The sequence below is a fragment of the Anopheles aquasalis genome, chromosome Y (assembly GCF_943734665.1).
Source record: "Anopheles aquasalis chromosome Y, idAnoAquaMG_Q_19, whole genome shotgun sequence".
Taxonomy (NCBI): Eukaryota; Metazoa; Arthropoda; class Insecta; order Diptera; family Culicidae; genus Anopheles; species Anopheles aquasalis.
The window spans coordinates 993330-1011331 of NC_064879.1; the positions used below are offsets into that span (position 1 = coordinate 993330).

Here is an 18002-nt window from a genome sequence, read left to right on the forward strand (position 1 = left end):
GCATTAGTAGTAACGTTAATAGTCTACGCAAACACGACGCAACGCCACGCAAAAAAACAAAACAAAACAAAACAAAACGAAACAAACAAAATCGCAATCGCATCGCATGCTACGAAACAAACGGATTCGGATACAAACACAAACGAAAAAAACAAAACTCAAACCCCAATGACGACTCCTCAAGACTCAAGGATGCGATAGGTGGAGCCAGACCGACAGACCGGCCTGGGGTATCTGGAGGAAACCAGGAATTCAGGAATTGGTAAAAAAAAGGACGCGAAAAGACAAACGCCAACAGTGTGAACATTCGGTTCCCGTTCCCGGCGCATTTTCCTGGCGCAGAACAACCGAACAGAAGCGTAGAAGCGAAGGCATTAGACCGACCGACAAGAATGGACTTAGCATTCTGCACGAGAGTGTACGTGCGCGTGTGTGAGAGTGTGTGAGTGCGTGTGTTTGTGCGTTTGCGTGTATGTGTGAGTGTGTGCGTGTGTATGTAAACGTGTGAGCTGGTGAGGTGAGCACGTACCAGCACGGAGAGTCTTAGCGAATCGGTTGTGTTGCCGGAACCGGAACCTGCTGCCCTTCCACCCCCACCATTCTCATTGGCGCACACACGCACACACACACGTACACGCATGGATGCATTAGTATGCGCGCGCACTGCCATCCGCCGAGAGACCAACCTGTGTCTGCGATTGAACCGAAGCGACCACGCGGACGCTCGCCCGAGCTGTTTTCCTTTTAGTTTCCCCTTTTCGAGCACCCCTCAGTGTGTGAGCGAGATAGAGACAAATGAAACAAAGATAAACAGTCAGAGAAAGAGAGACAGAAGAGACAGAGAGAGAGAGAGAGAGAGAGAAAGAGAGAGAAAAGGAAGGGGTGCTCACTTTAGTTTATGTTATAATTATGTCCTTTTTGTTTTAATGATACCGATTTACCAGCGAACCGCGCCATTCACGAGCCAAAATTGGAAGAAACGAGAGCGAGAGAGAACAAGAGAGAGAGAGAGAGAGAGAGAGAGAGAGAGAGAGAGAGAGAGAGAATGCCAAGTTTGATGAGTGGATGAATGGATGGAATGGATGCACCGAGGAGGAAGGAAGGGGGAACGAGTGGTAGCGGGATGAAGGACGAAATCGATCGGGCCTTTTCCCCCAACCACCCTCCCTTCCTTCCCTTTCGCGTCTCACGGGCACTTTCGCGATCCACCCCCAGCCCCGCGAGTCCACCCATCCCCCCACCCCCACCAACGGTTCAGTAAATCGGTTTCAAAAAAGGGAAAACAGCTCGCCAAACGATGGAGCGATGGGTTGAGGGGGATTCGAAGGAGGTGCTCCAACCTTCACACCTCCACCTCCCCCCCCCCCCCCCCCCCCATACGCTCCCATCCTTTCGGCGACCGAGGGCGTCTTGCTCGGGTTCAGCGCACAGACGATTCGCGAGACCAGCGAGAATCCTTGCTGCTTGCGAGCGAGAAGGAGCAGCAACAACCGTATGAGTGATGCTGGAGTGATCGCCGTTCACTGAAAGTGATTTTTCCGGGTCCGCCCGAAAGGATTGGGTGTGTTCTTCTTCTCCACATTCGTAATGGGAATGGGGGTAACGGGAGAAGAAGAAAACAAACCGACCAAGCGACGAACCCGGAAAATTCCTACAAGAACGAGTAGAAATTGCAGAACGGAAACGCGAATGAGAGAACAAGGATAAAGAGAAAATGAGAGATAGATGATGGAGATCGAAAAGAATAAAAGAGAAAAAGAGAGCTAATGAGAGAGAGAGAAAGAGAGGAAGAGAAAAAGAGAGAGAGAGAGAGAGGCAGATGGGAAGAGCGAACAGATAATTCAGGATATTTTTAAGTGTCCTTTTATACTGGAATAAAATTTTTACGTAAAATCTAATGCGCACCTTGTGTCCGGCCACATTCGTCCGGAGTGAGCAGCACCTCACTCCTTAAGCCGAACAGTTGTGTTTGGGAATGGCGGAGGGGGTTTCTGATGGGGAGTTAGTCCGCGTCCAGGTCCGCGTCCAGATCCAGACCGTTGTTGCAAGCTGGGAGCCGGCGAAATCGTTTCGACAGCAGAGCAGTCCTGTGCACCGATCGCGGTAGCCACGAAGCGGCGCTGGTTACTCGCTGGACGACCCTGCCTGGAAGTTTGATATCAACCGAGCGCCGAAAAGTCAACCATTTTTATTTTTAAGGTAACCATTTATTTAGAGAAACAGTTCACGGCAATCTACCCCACCAACGGCAATCTGTTCCTTTTCAGGCTAATGCGCTAGTAGAAGCCAGGCATGGCATGCACCAACTATCACCATCGCCATCGAAGCATCAACCGGTGTTGGCATACAGCGAGAGCACTAACGTTGGACACGTGGCCAATCGGCCCTCGTAGCTACTCATGGAACATGTTAATAATTCAACTTGCCATGAGAGCAACCATGAGGGCCGGTAGCCAAAGTACGACTATCTTGCAACACTCTGACAACTTTCTATAGCCGCCCTTACAGTTTTCATTCCGTCGGATAGTTTTTCGGCATTCTGTTGAAGCAAACAGCATCAGGTTGTTGAAAAAAGGCTTTTAGACAAGTATTGGAAGATAGTGGCATACTTTTTTGAATTTGTTAGGGATGTTTTAGGGTGCATTGGTTGAGAAACAACAACATCAAATAAAACGTACAGAAGGATCTTCAAAAGGACGCAACTGTGCAGCGAAGGAAGCAAAACACAACTATTACAATTAGGGACAAGCAAATTGTTGTACAGCTGAAGCCATATTCAACTAAATCGCAGCAGAACACCAATTCCCTTTTGGGTGTCCCAGTTTGCCAGGAGACCATCCCAACGTTTTTGCAAATCATCTGGAATTAATAAAGCTCAACATGGCTTACCAGGAGGTTCGGCACGATCGTGTCTTGTTAAGTTTTACAGTAGAAGAAATCTCGAATATTTTGTTGGCATCATTACTTTTTCCCTCTTCAATCATTCTACTGTAGGTGATCTGTTATGATACAAAAGCGTTTAATTTAGACAGTCCTGATGATTTCCCAGGCAACTGATGGGATTTACGCCAAGAACAGAATGTTCCCTAAACCAACGATTTCAAAGTCGGTTTCCATCGTTCCGTCAAAACTACTGGGCCGATCGGTTTGAAATTTTTTACACATAACCTGTACACTTTTTGCCAGGTAACCCCGTCAAGATACCATTAAAATTGTTTATACTTTTTTTTAAACAAATCTGTAAAGTTCGTTTTTTATGGCAGAATCGCAAAAAGCATCACTTTTTCAACTTCAAAAATCTGCCAAAAATCGAAAAACTGTAATATCAACAAAACCTCTCCGGGGCTACCTAGATAAACTTATAATCTTTCTAACGAATATCGATTTGTATTTTTCTGATGACCCCTCACGCAGCTACGATGGGCACCAGAAAAAGTATCTTTTCGAAGACACAACTGCCTAAATTTGATGGCATGGATTCATTTTTCAATGAATGTTGCTCAAACCAATACCAAATATTCTTCAAAAGTTGTAGACTATTATGTCATTTATTTGAAAAAAATACAGTTGAATGGTTACGTCACAAAAAATCGTTTAAAACGGGCCTTGTTTTGGCCCGAAAATACAGAAGTCCCCCCTTAAAGTAACCAATCAATTTAGAGACCCCAAAAACCCATGTCGCCCTAGAAAAGATTTTAGGAATCAAAGGTGACTCGCTGTTTCAGTTTTAATCGTCGAAAAAAACATCTCTTTTTCAGCTTCACAAATTACAAAAATGAGCCTGTTGACGGATCGGAATTAATCTCAGTACCCTCTGAATGCAAGAGGATTGATTGGAGCGTCCTTTGATCATCTGGTAATTGTATCAGCAATATTTTTCCCCAATTGTAAAGCATCAGTAACACTTACCAGTTCGCTATTAATCAAATCAACTTGAACTTGAACTTGAACATGAACTTGAAGGGGTCAGGAGTGAGACATTACAACCATGATCATGGTTTCCGTGCCCCAGAATCATTGCGCTTGAGCTCGAAAGGACCGGCTCCAACATGTACCAACGTTTTTTTTTTTTTTTTTCAAAACAAAACAGAAAAAGAAAAAGGGCACTCAAACGCATAAAGTGACCGAGGGGGCGAGCGCATTCGTCTTAAAGAAGAGTGAAAGAATGGGTCGTGATCATAAAATTCTCGCGCGATCGCTAGCCTCCCAGACTACCTCACGCACTCCCTGCACATGTGTGTAATAGTTCCATTCATGGATCACGTGGATGGCGGACGATAGTAAGAACAGTGGAACTCACGTCATGTCGGGGCATTATGACTTTGGGGCAGAAAAAGGCAGGGCTCGCTCTCTCTCTCTCTCTCTCTCTCTCTCTCTCTCTCTCTCTCTCTCTCCCTCGAAACAGCAATTCGTCCTGGTGCCGTATTTCGTTGCGATATTTGAAATTCACCTAATCGGACCATGCTTCGGACATTATTATTGATATGAAATTTCGAACGGCGAAAGAAGAAAGAAAATTTTAAAGGGTGAAGACAATTAATAGGAGGACTTTTATTGGGAACAGAGGAACGTAGTACGTAGTCTTATTTTAGGAACTAATAAGGCGCGAACAACATGTTTATTCAATGGATGGGCTAGTAGGGCGTGGTATTATCAGCTTCAACACCGTGCTCGGCATACATTCGTAGAGCCGGGCAATAGCGTTCGCCGTCAGGAAGCACGCGTAGAAGCAGATGGTGCGCAAATTGGGCAGTGGCACGGCCAGCAATCTCTCGAGCTGTGCGTCGCTCATCACGACAAACAGAATCGTCAGATTCTCGAGGTTTGGGAAAAGTGCCAGCTGGTCCCAGGCGCCGATCACCGCCAACCGCTGCGTCACGGAGTAGACCTCCAGAATCATCGACGACACGTGCCGGTGACACTCGTCGAAGAAACGGAACGGTTCGCCGGCAAGCTCTTCGTTCGGGTAACAGCTGTACTGGCCAACAAACCGTTGCAAGTTGGGCATCTTCACCCGCATCGGATAGCCGCGCAAAGCATTCATCTCCAGCCGCTGTACGGATGCGTTGGAGAGTGTTATCGGTGGCCCCAAGTAGCCATTGTGTAAGCTTTCATCCACCAGGGTCAATATGCGCAGCCGCTGCATGTTTGGAAGTGCTTTCGCTAGCGCTGGCAACAGATCGTTTGCCGCTGTATTGTGGTACATCAGTTTCAGCTGAACCAAATGGTCGTGGGGCGGAACAATCTTTCTCAGTATCCACCTGTGGTCCCGAAGCGCGTTCTCGCCGGCAACCCAGCGGACGTGCCGGTAACGCCGGTTACTTTCCGTCGCTTCCGTCATGATCCTTCGCTGCCGTCGTACTGCCATGCCGGTCGGTAGACACTCGCCCGGCTGGTCTCCCACCGCGGATACCATCGACTCCGCATCCACTACCATCCGAAACCGATCGACGTACGGTGTGTGGAACAGTATGTCATTCCACCGACGACACACCTGCGCCACATGCTTGCAATCGTCCACCCGATCGAAAATCATACACAGTATCTGCAACGAAACAGATCCACAATCAATCGGGGTTTTGCTACACCACTACGACAGTAATTAGCGCGCACTCATTTCTCTAATTCACCGGCACTGGCTTACCTCTACGGGCAACTGGTTGATGTGATCCATGATGCTGCTTGATGCTGATCTGGAAATGCGGATGCTGCTCCAACGATACTCCGCGATCGAATGACGACGCTGACGCTGATGGGGAGATGAACAGCTTTCGCAAAGAAGTTCTTCGATGGCCGCTCCTTCGCCTCCTTGCTTATTGCATTATCGTGGTATTGTCGGGACATTGGCCACACTTGTGAGGCGCTTTTTAGTATTCGCTGCCGCCCTCTCCCTTCTCGCGGATTGGTTTTCCATTTTTCGCTCTCCGCGCCCTCTCCCTCGCGGGATCCTTTGTTACGTGAATGCATCTGCATAGCATGCCGTTGCCACTGAAAGGGCCAAAAGCGTTGCATGACTCATCGATCGTCGTCGCGAAACAGTAAAAAAGAAGAAAGGCGAAAATAAACTCATAAAGCGATCGCCGACGGGCGAGCGCATTCTTCTTTACAGAAAAATTAAAGCATCGAGTCGAGATAATAAAAATTTCGCGCAGCTTAACCCTTCCGCCCCCTTCCCCCCCTCCTCCTTTTCGCTCCCACCCAACGCTACCACAATAGTTCCATTCATGCAACACGTGGATGGCGGACGATAGTGAGAACATAGAACACAAAGAAAAAAAAACAAAACACTTTGATGCTCAGTACTCCAGTGGAACGTACGGCACGGCATGCCGAACACTTATGGCTAGTGGTGGGGGTTTAGAAACGTGTATAACACTCATAAACTTTGCCACTGGATAGACCATCATCACCACAAACTTACTGAATTAATTTGGTAAACGTTTTGCCGAGTTTAAAAGCTAAGCTTGATACTGATTTTTTGGCCGTTCAGAAGGCTTGTACCGACCACCCAAACATACTGCTACTTTATGCGCCATAACTTTGCTTCCAATGGACCAAATACCATGAAATTTGGACTGAAAGACCCTAAAAGATGCACCTTTCAAGCAAAAATACCGACATGAAGATAGCGCCAACAGAAACTTTCTTATGCAAAAAGTCCTATTTACTTCGCGACGGACCATGTATATGCGACATTACAACATCACTGATTTCTGCTGCGGCTGCTACCGAGTGACGTCGAAATCGTCGGTCACGATCGAAGTTAGGGGGACGTTCATAGAGAACCAATTTCCCTCTTGTCATCCTCGGTTCCCACTCATTATTGCTTTACTTTATCATGCAGTGTTTTTTTGCATTTATTTGTTTAAAAATTACGTTTACTTAGAGTATTTAACATAGCACATCGGGGGTGAGTTTACAAAAGGGTTCAGTTATGATTGTCCTCATTAGTTTTGTAGTGAGTAGTGTGACCGGTGTGATTTGTTGTTTATACTATTAATCGAGTGGTGTTGGAATGTGACTGTGAGATTATTAGCTCTCTTATTGTTTCGTCCTATTTTTTCTATATAATCTTATTTCCTACCCTTAGCCCGTTTATGTGCATAGAATAACAGCTGATCTACCTAAACCTACCCTACTGACTAAACTATATACATGTGTCAGAGCACACTTTTTTTCAATTCCGCGTTTCTTACGCAATCAGACCTGTACTTCTTGTTTATTTTAAAAGTGTGTTTTGAAATTTTTTCTACTTCTGCTTCTATATGTATCTACGTTTTCTGTACCATGCCCGGGGGGCAGGTTGAGTATTATTTTCAGAAATTTGTTATGTTCGTTACACTTTTAGTTTGTGTGACTTTGCACTGCCAGTCCTAATGACAGGGGTAATGATGAGTTCGGATAATTGTTGTGCACAGTACTTTGGTTTTCCTATTAAGTTTAGATCTCCTATTTATGAAGCTGTAGAGTATTTTAAGACGTTTTTCACATTTTTGTATTGTGTTTTCTATGCGTGTTTTATAAGATAATTTCTTGTCTAGATGGAGTCCTAGCTATTGAACTGATTCCTTCCATGGAATGTCTGTGTTGTTAATTTTTGTGCATCTGCTTGGATGGCGACTTTCGCAGGTTCTACGTGTGAGGAAAATTGCCGCGGATTTTTCTGCATTTATTTGCATTTTTCATTGTTTGCCGTATTATTGCGGTTTAGGAATTGGAACGATTTTTGCGTGTTTCCAGGCATTGGGGAAGTAACGTAAGTTTAGACAGGCATTGAAAATGTGTGTAATTTGGATTGATACTGATATTTGTTGTTGATACTGTCTAAATCGGCCGATCGCCTTGTGTAATGTTAAAGGTGATTTGACTTTGCGATGGCTTTTATTTTTTCTATTCAGCTCGGTTTTGATGAGTGATCAGCGATCCAAACACAAGTGCACGCAGCGTGATGCGCAGGTCATCACACGTCTGCTTGTTTGTTCAACCCATCTCCAGGTCGATCGTCAGATATGAATACGATCTGAAATAAAACAAAACACAGTTGCCACAATAGGTGCCAAGTTGCAGTCAGCAAGATGCGCTTTGCGTCTCGTACTTAGCGCCGCCGACGCCCAGGTGACGCATACATGATGCTCATCACCGTCTCCATGGCAATGCCGCACCGCGCCGCGCCTCCGGTGCCGCGAATAGCGTGATGCTGTCTCCGCGCTTTATTCTATCGAAAGCTCTCAACGATGCCACTGCCGTACGTGCGCGTGAAAACTATTCCTCTTCCAGGAATTGTGAACTCGTACACGGGTGGGACGGAGGAAGTGCCGCGTTTTCGTGTGGGACAGGTGGTGGAGTCCACCACCTTTCCGGCAGGAGTCATTAGTGCCATCAAGGTGATGGGTCGCGTCGTAGAGGTGCTGCTGCCGCCACCGGAGGACACTCCGCAGGCTGAGGACGCTGGTGAGCCCAAACCGAAGCGCTGCACGTTGTGGGCCGGCGCTGTGCGCTCAATCAACCCAGAGCCGATCCAGCTAGCCGATGGACAAGCCACAACCACCCGGGTGGCTCTACTGAACAACGAAGGCTCCAAAGTGGTGGATCATGCCACAGCCTTAGCTACAATCGGTGGATATATCTTCGTGCAGACTGAAAAGGCCGGCGTCACCATGTGCCCGAGCCGGCTGGTGCAGCCAACATCGAGTACCAATGTCGTGTAGTGCTGATTCTAATGGAAAATAAAAACCAAAGTCAACCATATTCGTAACGACTTACAACCGCCCAATCGTACTCACCCGAAACAGGTGCGCATCGCGCACCGCTGGCTAAGCGTGATGCGCCGGGTGGACGGCGGGCGGGCAACTCTTTTTTTGGTGTTTTGCAGTCGCTTTATCTGATAAATGCGAAAGAAAAATGCGCTTTCTTTGGGTAAACTTATTAGTTTCGATTCTTTGTCGATGGGTTTTTAGAATTTTTGTGCACATCGTTTAACGAGAACAAATTTGGTTTGGAAAGGAGAAAAATTGCCAAACGGCAAGCGAGATGGAAAATCCTGTACGCAGCAAGCGCGAGCGACACCAAATTCTGCGCACGAGAGAGAGAGACAGAGAGAGAGAGAGAGAGAGAGAGACAGAGAGAGAGAGAGAGACAGAGAGAGAGAGAGTAAAGCGTGCTCCACGTTTTGGTGAAGAAACCAGAGAGGGGAATCGCGCGCATGCAACTAGATTTTACAGAACCGCGTGCATGTGAAATGGAAGAGAGTAAAAAGACATTCAATATTTATTTTGCAGCACTAAAATGAATGGGAACCCCTATTTTACTGCTACTGAAAACTCGGATATCGCAGCATCGATTCTGTACCATTAAGCCACTCACCTGCAAGACATAATAGAACACAGGATGTAATCGTGGTTGTGAGGAATGGTTTACTGTCCTTTCCTCAAATGGAACGGCATTACACAAGTAATCTAAAGGATGATATTCGATCGCTAATCAATCGCATCTACGTAGCCAGAATGATCCAGAATTATCAGCATTCAGGGTTTTAAAGAATTTTAGGAAACAAATTGCGAACGGGCCAGCATGGTAAAGGTTATTAATGGAATGGATGAACATATTTGATTGTTAGGTAAAAACAACATAAATAGTTCCAAACAATTCTTGTTTTGTAACCGAGAGGTTTAGCTAGTACTAAACAAAGTATCCACCAGTGGGTTTGAAAACTCGATGACGGTACCTGGAAAATAATGTAGAAATAAAAAAAATCAAAATGCTACGTGTTATGTAACGACTTTGATAACGTTGGTTTTTCAATCATCAGCCTGCTGGTGCTTTAGCACAAAATTGCCGGATTTCGGATGCCACACAACCAGCTTCCGCGATTACGAAGTAAGGGTAGTTTTCTGGGGCTGGGGTACAAAAAGAATTATTGAAACAGAAAGATGCCAGAGGTAACAACTGCTGGTAAGATACACGCAGGAAGTGCTGCTGACGGCGAACTAGAACCAACCATTAGACTGGCGCTCGATCAGTGTGAGCAGCCGCTGGCGCGTCTTCTTGTCGCCACAGCAAAGCACACGCGATCAGTCTGCGGGATGAGTAACCGTGCGCCTCCACTGCTCCAGCAAAGGCTTCAGATGCTCGGTGTGGAAAGCGATTACAAACGATTAAGATACAAAGAACACTCAGAACACTAGAAGATCGCTGTGAGGCTGTCATTCTTGCGTTTTATGTCCCTCCTGGCTCAGTTGATATCGTCTGTCCCGGCTAGACGGACTAACTATGAGCATTCATTGTTACCACGTTCTACGCTTTCATTGGTTTCATTGACCCGTTCCTATAGTCCTCTGTCGTTGTCACCTTGCTCATCTTTGAGTCTGCGTTGTAGAAATTATTTTGCTTCACATATTTTTCGAATAGTTAGCTCAGGGCGCCCTCATAGTATTAAGGCTGTAGTTGAAACATGTCAGAAAGGAGTCAAAAAGTAGACTGGCCCGTTTGCAATATTTGACCGTAATAATGAATATGTAAACCTTAATGTCACAACACAAATATATAATAAACTAAATACCTAACTTTATTCACAAAATCAAAGGTTTACATTTGCATAACTTTGGAATAATGTTTCCCCTGCTTATAATACGCTTCCATCTATGTTGACGTCTTTTGAATGCAAAAATAAACCATAACCGTTTGAAGAAAAAAGCTCTCTCTCTCTCTCTCCCTCTGCTCCATTTACACGGGGTGGGAAGGGAAGCAATGCAACCAAATGCAAACGTCTGCTCATTATCTTTCGACGGATGCCTACGCTTCGATAAACACATTTGATCTATGCTGTTCCACAATGCATTCGTTGCCTTATCTGCTCCCGATAACCGATCGATAAAGCTGCATTACAGCCCGCTAAACTTTATCTAAGCTGCCATTGCGCTGTTCGTACCAGCAGATTGACTGTTATCAACCAAGATGCTTTAAATTATACTTATTATGTTTATTATAAAACACTAAACGTTCAATGGCATTCAAAATGTTCTTCCCGTGGAATACAGTAGAAATAATAGTAGACATGCTCAATATGAGATACGCGAAATGTGAGACACTAGAAGTCATACAGAGCATAAATTAATATTGATAGTATTTCTCTCCTGCCATGATTACAATATAGGCTCGTGGCAATGTTATCTACTAGCAGTTCCTGAAATGCTTTAAGTTTAACATAAACTTTGTTATACAGTGATAGACATTCGTTTAACCGTGTTAAGTTTTAACTAGCCATCCATTTTCCATTTTGATTAATACCAACGGTTTATTCTATCGTTCTTTACCACATATTTATATTATTAAAAAAAACGAGAAGGATGTTTTTTTCGAGAAAATTGAAATTTGTTTAACAGAACAGTTTGAAAATCACATTTTTTTTATTTTTTTACGAATCAAAGAGCTAGTTGGTATAAAACGATGATTTGCCATGGGTTTCGAACAGATTTATTGGGCTTCCTATCAATTTTTCGTTAACAGTCATCAATGGCTTAAAAAAACTCATAATATTTTTAAAAATTGCTGATCTTTTGAAAAAAAAACCAATCTAAATAACTAACGTAAAAGGTTGTTTATGTGTTTGCCTTCAATTTTTGTCGAAAATGAGTTAATTTATTATCTTACTGAAATATAAGATGTTTATCTTCGTTAGTTTCAATAAGATGCATTAAATCGTCTTCTGAAAGCTGCTTGTAAATAACTGAAACCATTTGCGTTTCTCTTCAACAAATGGGAAGCAGCACATGATGAGCAAGTCACATATGACATCAAACCCTCACTAACGACATTTAGCTTTTAACTGACGATGTGGTCCATTAGGGTTGAAAACATACCAATAACGGTTCTATGTATCCAAATCATCAAGAGGTTGCTAATTTGTTTTAACAAATAGTACATTTTGCCATTACGTAACCCACGTTACTAAATTCATGGTAAATTAGCCGGTTGTGCTAATTGGTATCAATAAACTATGAATTATGTACCAATTTGAATTATGTACCAATTTCATGATATTCTGTTGTCAATAACGTATGAAATGTATCTGATTATTACTGTTTTAACCATATTTCTTGTACTTTGCCCGAAAGATAGTCGATGGCTGGTTATTTCTTGTAAAACCTGATTCTTTTCCCTTTGGGACACTATTTTGTTCACATTTAGTCTTAGTATAATTTCACCATTCGATACATTTTTAAGGAAATAATGTATTGATTTCTTTGATCAGCGAATATTTGAAGCAATGGAACCTTTGGTTTGAGAAGAATTTGGTTATTTGTCGGTTTTACTCGGTGAGGCACTCAGCTCTGACCCATTATTTTGAAAAAATGTTTAAAAATCAGGATGATATAAAAATGGGCATGTCTCAAGTTTAAAATAATCTAGCTTAGCTCTACTATTGAACTTCAAATACAAAAAAGCATGCATTTGTTCGAAAACATTGCAAAACATTATGGTCACGTCGGTTAAATGAATGTCTAGCTTAAACACAATGAAATATGACGTGTGCAAACATTTTGCCTCACAGAGATCTGAAATACCCACATATCCTAATCTATTTTACGTGTAGACTAGTCACATATGTAGTAACACAATAACAGGTTGATGACACGATTTTTTACATCCGTACGTAAGTGATACCGTTTACTCTTGATCCTCAAGGTTCAGCTAAACGAATGTGTACCACTGTAACTGGCTTTACTGCTCCGTAAAGGAAATATGTTCATAGCTCAGAATGAGAAGAGCTCTGCGAGACTTTAACAACAACCGCACTATTTTGGTCGCGTTTCTTGCTCGTTCACGTAACGCACGTAAAGGGTCGGCTCTGGGAACGGTTCCGGCGGTTTTTCCGCCTCGTCCATGTACGAGCAAGCGATCGCCAGCGTGCTGCCATCGTCGCTGAAGCAGAGGCTCGAGATAGAGCTGTCGTACAGATGGAATTGGCACAGCCGCTTCTTGTTGAAACCATCCCAGATATTCACGTAGCCATCCGAGCCGCCTGTCGCGAATGTGTTGTACACACTATGGAAGCTAATCGCGTTCACCGGATAAATGAGCTCGATGTCGTTCCCTTTGGCCCGGTGGCACTTGAAGGCAAATTTTTTCTTCTGCACCTCCGGACTGGAATCGAAGTACTCCACCGCGACCCGACCCTCGATTGAGCTCATGACGTAGCCCTCTGCGTTTGGGAAGCAGCGCACGGCTCTCGTCTGATACTTTAGCGACGATTCGCGCCGCTCGATGTAGTGCTTCATGTTGCGGAGGTCCCAGATTAGCACCTTGCGCTCCGACGTCGCCACCACCAGCTTCTCCTCGACACAGCTCATCGAGTAAACCTTGCCATTGCTCTGCTCGTACGTACCGGCGCACTCTTTCTCTCGTGAATCCCATAACTTCACCGTACGGTCCCAGCTGCCGGTGAGAATCCCATTCAGCAGGGCCGTGTACTCCACGCACTTTACCCCCGCACTGTGACTACCGAGTGTGCTCTCGGTATGTGTATTCAGATCGTACAGTTTTACCAGGTTGTCGAGACCACCGCTAGCCGCCTTGGTGGAGTTCTGAAAAAAAACAAAAAGAAAACAAGAGACCGTTCTTTAGCGTATTTTCGATAGCACCCGATACGACGCCGATACCATACCTGGAAAGCACAATCCAATACTGGAGATTGGCTGTTAAAGTGCAACCGAACCGTGTTATTGCTTATATCGTACAGGCGAATGCTCGCATCCCAGGATGACACCAGCAGGAACTTGTTAGTTTTTGGTGAAAACTTCACCGCCGAGATGACATCGGTCGGAGCATTTAGTAGCTGCGTCTCGGGTTTCCTGGCCATGATCAATTCACAGTTATTCTTCCACAGTCACAGCTATTGTTCTTTGAGCATTTAACACCGGCTGCCGCACCAGCTTCGGGGTTTGCTCGTCACTACTCTACAGTGCCATCTAGATGACGAAAAACGGTTTCCGGTTTAAAGAGGAGTACATAGAAAGGTTTTTTAGTTATCATATTTGACTGTCAACAAAATGTTTACAATTTAGTTTCACTTACGGTCAAACTCACAATTGAACCTGCACAGAAAAGAAGAAGTACAGATTAGGACGTTCTGACAGTTCCATTTCTCACGGGGGCAATGTTTGAACATAAATGCTCGAATTTTCAGACCACTCGAATGAAATAATAGTCCTGGGAAAAAGTACCTGGGGCCAGATCTACCGTTTTACACATTTTTTTTAGATTATTACATGTTGAATTTTGCATTTTTTTATTTCAAAATGTTTTCAAATGGACGCACCCAAACGCTCCTGTTCGTGGCTGAAGCATTGGAAGCCAAGAAGTAACATTCGTTGGAGAACGGAGCCTAACTATCTGCAAAGGATACGAACAATAGCTTCGAAACAGATTTAAAAATAGAAATGGAATAGTAGAGAGAATTTTAATTTCCCTTCGTTAGCCTTTTAGAACGGGAAAGGCATGCGGGAACATCGCAGTTTACTGCCAACAGGCTAATCGTTATCGCGAATCAATGGCAGCATGTTGGTTGATAGCGCGATACCGAAACATCCAAAGAGCTTAGCCGCTCCAGAACGGACGGTATGATAAGCTTGAACACGACGGTCATCAGGAAGACACGATGATGATGGATGCGTTGAGGTAATAAAATTTACAACACATGTCCAGCGTTTTTCCCCCCTTTAGCAGCACCCTCTGATACTGTTTTTGTTTTTCGTTTATTGTTCCACGCTGCAAACCGGAAAGAGAAAAGGCTCGTTCACTACGTTTACAATCGATTTCGTAAAGCCATGGAATGAATGGCTCCACGATCGCGTAGAATAAGTATTGGTTGCGGCAGTTGAGCTTTAAATGAACAATGATAATTTATCTCTAATCCAGTTCGCCGTCCCTATATTCGCTTCTATTCTCGTCAAAAGTAAACTGAAAGAATCCGCCCGTGAAATTAAAAGGAAGGAATCGGCCCGTGTCCTAAACCACCAAACCGTTTAGCCAAATACCGCGCCGCTATCTTTGATCGGTGATATCCACGTTCGTTTTTTTTTTGTTGTTGTTTTTGTTTTGAAATGATGCTACTTCTGTTGTGTTTTTATGCTATCTTCATTTTGCCTATGCTTATCCAGTATCACTCACATTTTTTCATTTGTTTTCGTTCTCTCACTAATCAGACATTCAATCTAGGCTGCTGCTGCTGCTGGTCCTGCTTACTTCCAGCACCCTGCTTGCGCCATAGTGCTCCTAGTCGATCTGTTTCGCCTTAGCCTAATGTGCCAAACTAATCGTTCAAAAAACGAAGAAAATACTTTCAACAAACATTTAACACATGCCTTCATTCACTAGTCTGCTGCGAAACCGACCACATCTATCACCGTCATCAACAAAACCCACCCAGCGTCCCACACACGGATTTCTAGTTTCTACCAACGTGGCTGAATCTTCTGGAATTTCCACGATTGGTAGGCGTTGTTGATGTCACAGGGCATCAGCGCCAGCTGCCTGTTTTGCGGTTGATAGCCCATGCACTTCTTGTGCGTTCGGTGCAGGAGCGTCCCGGTGTGCTCGTCGTACTGCCACGGTCCATCGACCGTGCCCAGGCGGCAGAAGGCCAGCTTGATGTCGGCGTTGTACGCCTCAATGCAACGCTCGCCGACACCGAGCTGCCCGGCCGCGTTCAGCCGTATCAGCTGGTTGTGGCCCTGGCCGTGGCATACCTGGAGCCCGATGATCGCCGGCGGTTGCCGGCCCAGCGCATCGACACACTTCTCCATGCCGGTGTTCTGCAGCTCCCCCCAGAATAGGTTGGCGGGCAGCATCGGGTACTTGTCCAGCACATCGTACGCCACGTTGTCCATGTACCACTGGAAGCTCTTGCACTGGAGCCGCTCTTTCAGCGCTAGCTGCTCGCTGATGTCGCCCATGTCCAGGTATTGGGCGAGCGGTTCGCGCGTGTAAAAGTACTCCTTGTACGGCTCGTCGAACCACGTTTCGATCACGCGCTTGTAGTTGATTGTGATGAGCGGGCCCTTCTTCTTGCTCGCCAGCTTGCCGAAGTTGTACGGCATAAAGCCGCGGTACACGTGGCCAACGCGCGAGCAAGGTACCCACTCGATGCTGCCGCCGCACTGCCAGATTTTGAAGCTGAGCTCGAAGTTCTCGCCGCCCCACACCAGCAGACCCGAATCGTACGCGCCAAGGTCCAGGAAGAACTTGCGGTTGATTGCGAACAGACCACCGGCGTGCGTCGGGCTGCGGTATGGTTCGCTGTCGTGCTTACGGCGCTTCTGCTCCCGGCGCGGCACCTCGTTCTCCTTGTACAGCATGCCCCACTCGAAGATGCCGCGATAATGGTGCCCGTCCGCGTACACCGGCCGATACTCGAACGTCTTGTGGTCGATCCCGTCGATGATCGGCACGGTCATGACCGTACGATCGCGATGAATCGGCGCCAACAGTGGGGGCAGCCAGTTCGTGTTGACCTCGCAGTGGGCATCCAGGTAGACGATCACCTCACCGGTCGCTTCGTGGGCACCGCGAGACCTGGTCCGGATCAGACCCTCCCGCTCGCTGTTGCGTATCAGCTTCACCAAGCTGCCAAAACGCTCGATGTAGCGCTCCAGCTTCCCCCGTAGATCCTCTTTGTCGGAGTAATCGTCCACGAGGATGATCTCGTGCAACAGGTGTTTGGGCGACCGGTTCAGCACCGAGTGAACAGTGCGCATCAGCACACTGAAGCCCTCGTTGTGAAACACGATGATGACGCTCGTCTTCGGCAGCTGGTACGGATAGTCCCAGTGCTTGCACTCCTCCAGCCGCGTGTCCCGTATCGTTCGGTCGAGCGAGATCGCGTCCGACACGACAATATTCATGCCGTACTCCATCTCCGCATCCGTCGCCTGGTTCTGCTGGTCCTCCGGCAGCACGTAAGCGCGGCCACCCTCACCCGGTCCTTCGCGGACCGTTGGTTCGTGTGGCTCGAAGTTGCCCAAACCTTCCACCAGCTGTGGCACCTCCTTCGGGTGATTCTGATCCGTCTCGGTGCCCCGCTGGTTACCGCCAAGGTGGGCCGCAAACCGCGCCTGGTACGCTTCCTGTACCGTCCGCTGATCGACTCCCGACCAGGTGGCAATCATGTAGAGAATCATCACGACGATCGTGGCGCCGATGGCGATCCGGAAGATCCGGCCGCCGCGAATGTTGGTGACACGCATCTCGGTTCAAAACGGGAGCCCCACCCGTTACGTTCTCCCGGTCCAGGCCGTACAGGCTAACACTAACCCCTCACCCCTTGCCCTTGTGCGTGTGGCTTACGTGGTGCCGCGTTGTCCTAGGAACCACCAGATACGCACACGGGCATGAGAGCGAGAGCGAGATAGAAAGAGTTAGAGAGTAAAAAGAGGTTGAGAAAGAGCGCGTTAGTGATGATGATGATGCTCTTGCTGCTGTTACTGCTGTTCTGTTGTTTTGGCGAACCGGTGTATCTTCCGAGAGGGATGTCTCTCTCTCTGTACACTGTGAATCGTCGGCAGCTGTAAGCACCAGTTGGTGCCCCAAACGGGCCACCCTAACAATCGTGTGAATTGTGTTAATTCACGTGCGTTGTAGATGCTGCTTTCGCCTGTGACACACTACCTTTCATCGGCCTTTTTGGCCACGTCGTATCTTTCGTCTGGTGCGACGAAACAACAGCACTGCGTGTTAATAACACCTCTCGCGCTGCTCCACCGCCAGCAGGAAACGGTCAATGGGGCCACCCGTTGCCGGTACCAACGCAATCCCTCGATCGTCCAGCGGTTCCAGCGGAGGGTGGTCGTGGAGCCACCAAGAAATAGGCAACCCAAAACCAGGAAGCTCTTCGACAACTACACTACGGCTGCTGGCAGCTCTGCCGTCCACGATCCCCTTCCACGAGCCTTCTGCGAGCCTTGCGGGGTCTCCGTTCCAGTAACACAGCTTCTTGGCCGTGTACA

The 18002-nt window shown here is 46.4% G+C and overlaps 2 protein-coding genes across 3 annotated transcripts; both read right to left on the minus strand.

Annotated features, from left to right (window-relative positions):
* Positions 1-10546: 10546 nt before the first annotated feature.
* On the minus strand, positions 10547-14130 carry LOC126579571 (mitotic checkpoint protein BUB3-like). The gene is made up of 3 exons (XM_050242976.1): positions 14074-14130; positions 13664-13967; positions 10547-13583 (listed from the first exon to the last, which is right to left on the minus strand). Exons 2-3 carry the CDS (start codon positions 13856-13858, stop codon positions 12795-12797), a joined length of 984 nt encoding a protein of 327 aa, XP_050098933.1. The 5' UTR covers positions 13859-13967; positions 14074-14130; the 3' UTR covers positions 10547-12794.
* Positions 14131-14734: 604 nt separating this feature from the next.
* Positions 14735-17966, minus strand: LOC126579625 (N-acetylgalactosaminyltransferase 7). Of its 2 annotated transcripts, none has more exons than XM_050243105.1 (2): positions 17665-17966; positions 14735-17359 (listed from the first exon to the last, which is right to left on the minus strand). In XM_050243105.1, exon 2 carries the CDS (start codon positions 17241-17243, stop codon positions 15453-15455), a length of 1791 nt encoding a protein of 596 aa, XP_050099062.1. In that variant the 5' UTR covers positions 17244-17359; positions 17665-17966; the 3' UTR covers positions 14735-15452. The 2 variants fall into 2 exon arrangements, with proteins under 2 accessions (XP_050099062.1, XP_050099063.1); XM_050243106.1 differs by lacking the exon at positions 17665-17966 and adding an exon at positions 17482-17641.
* Between the last annotated feature and the right edge of the window lie 36 nt (positions 17967-18002).

Coding starts and splice junctions, on each gene's coding strand:
- LOC126579571 (XM_050242976.1), bottom strand. CDS start 13,858: ATGGCCAGGAAACCCGAGACGCAGCTACTAAATGCTCCGACCGATGTC. Junction 13,584..13,663: donor TATTGGATTGTGCTTTCCAG/GTATGGTATCGG, acceptor GTTTTTTTTCAG/AACTCCACCAAGGCGGCTAG.
- LOC126579625 (XM_050243105.1), bottom strand. CDS start 17,243: ATGCGTGTCACCAACATTCGCGGCGGCCGGATCTTCCGGATCGCCATC.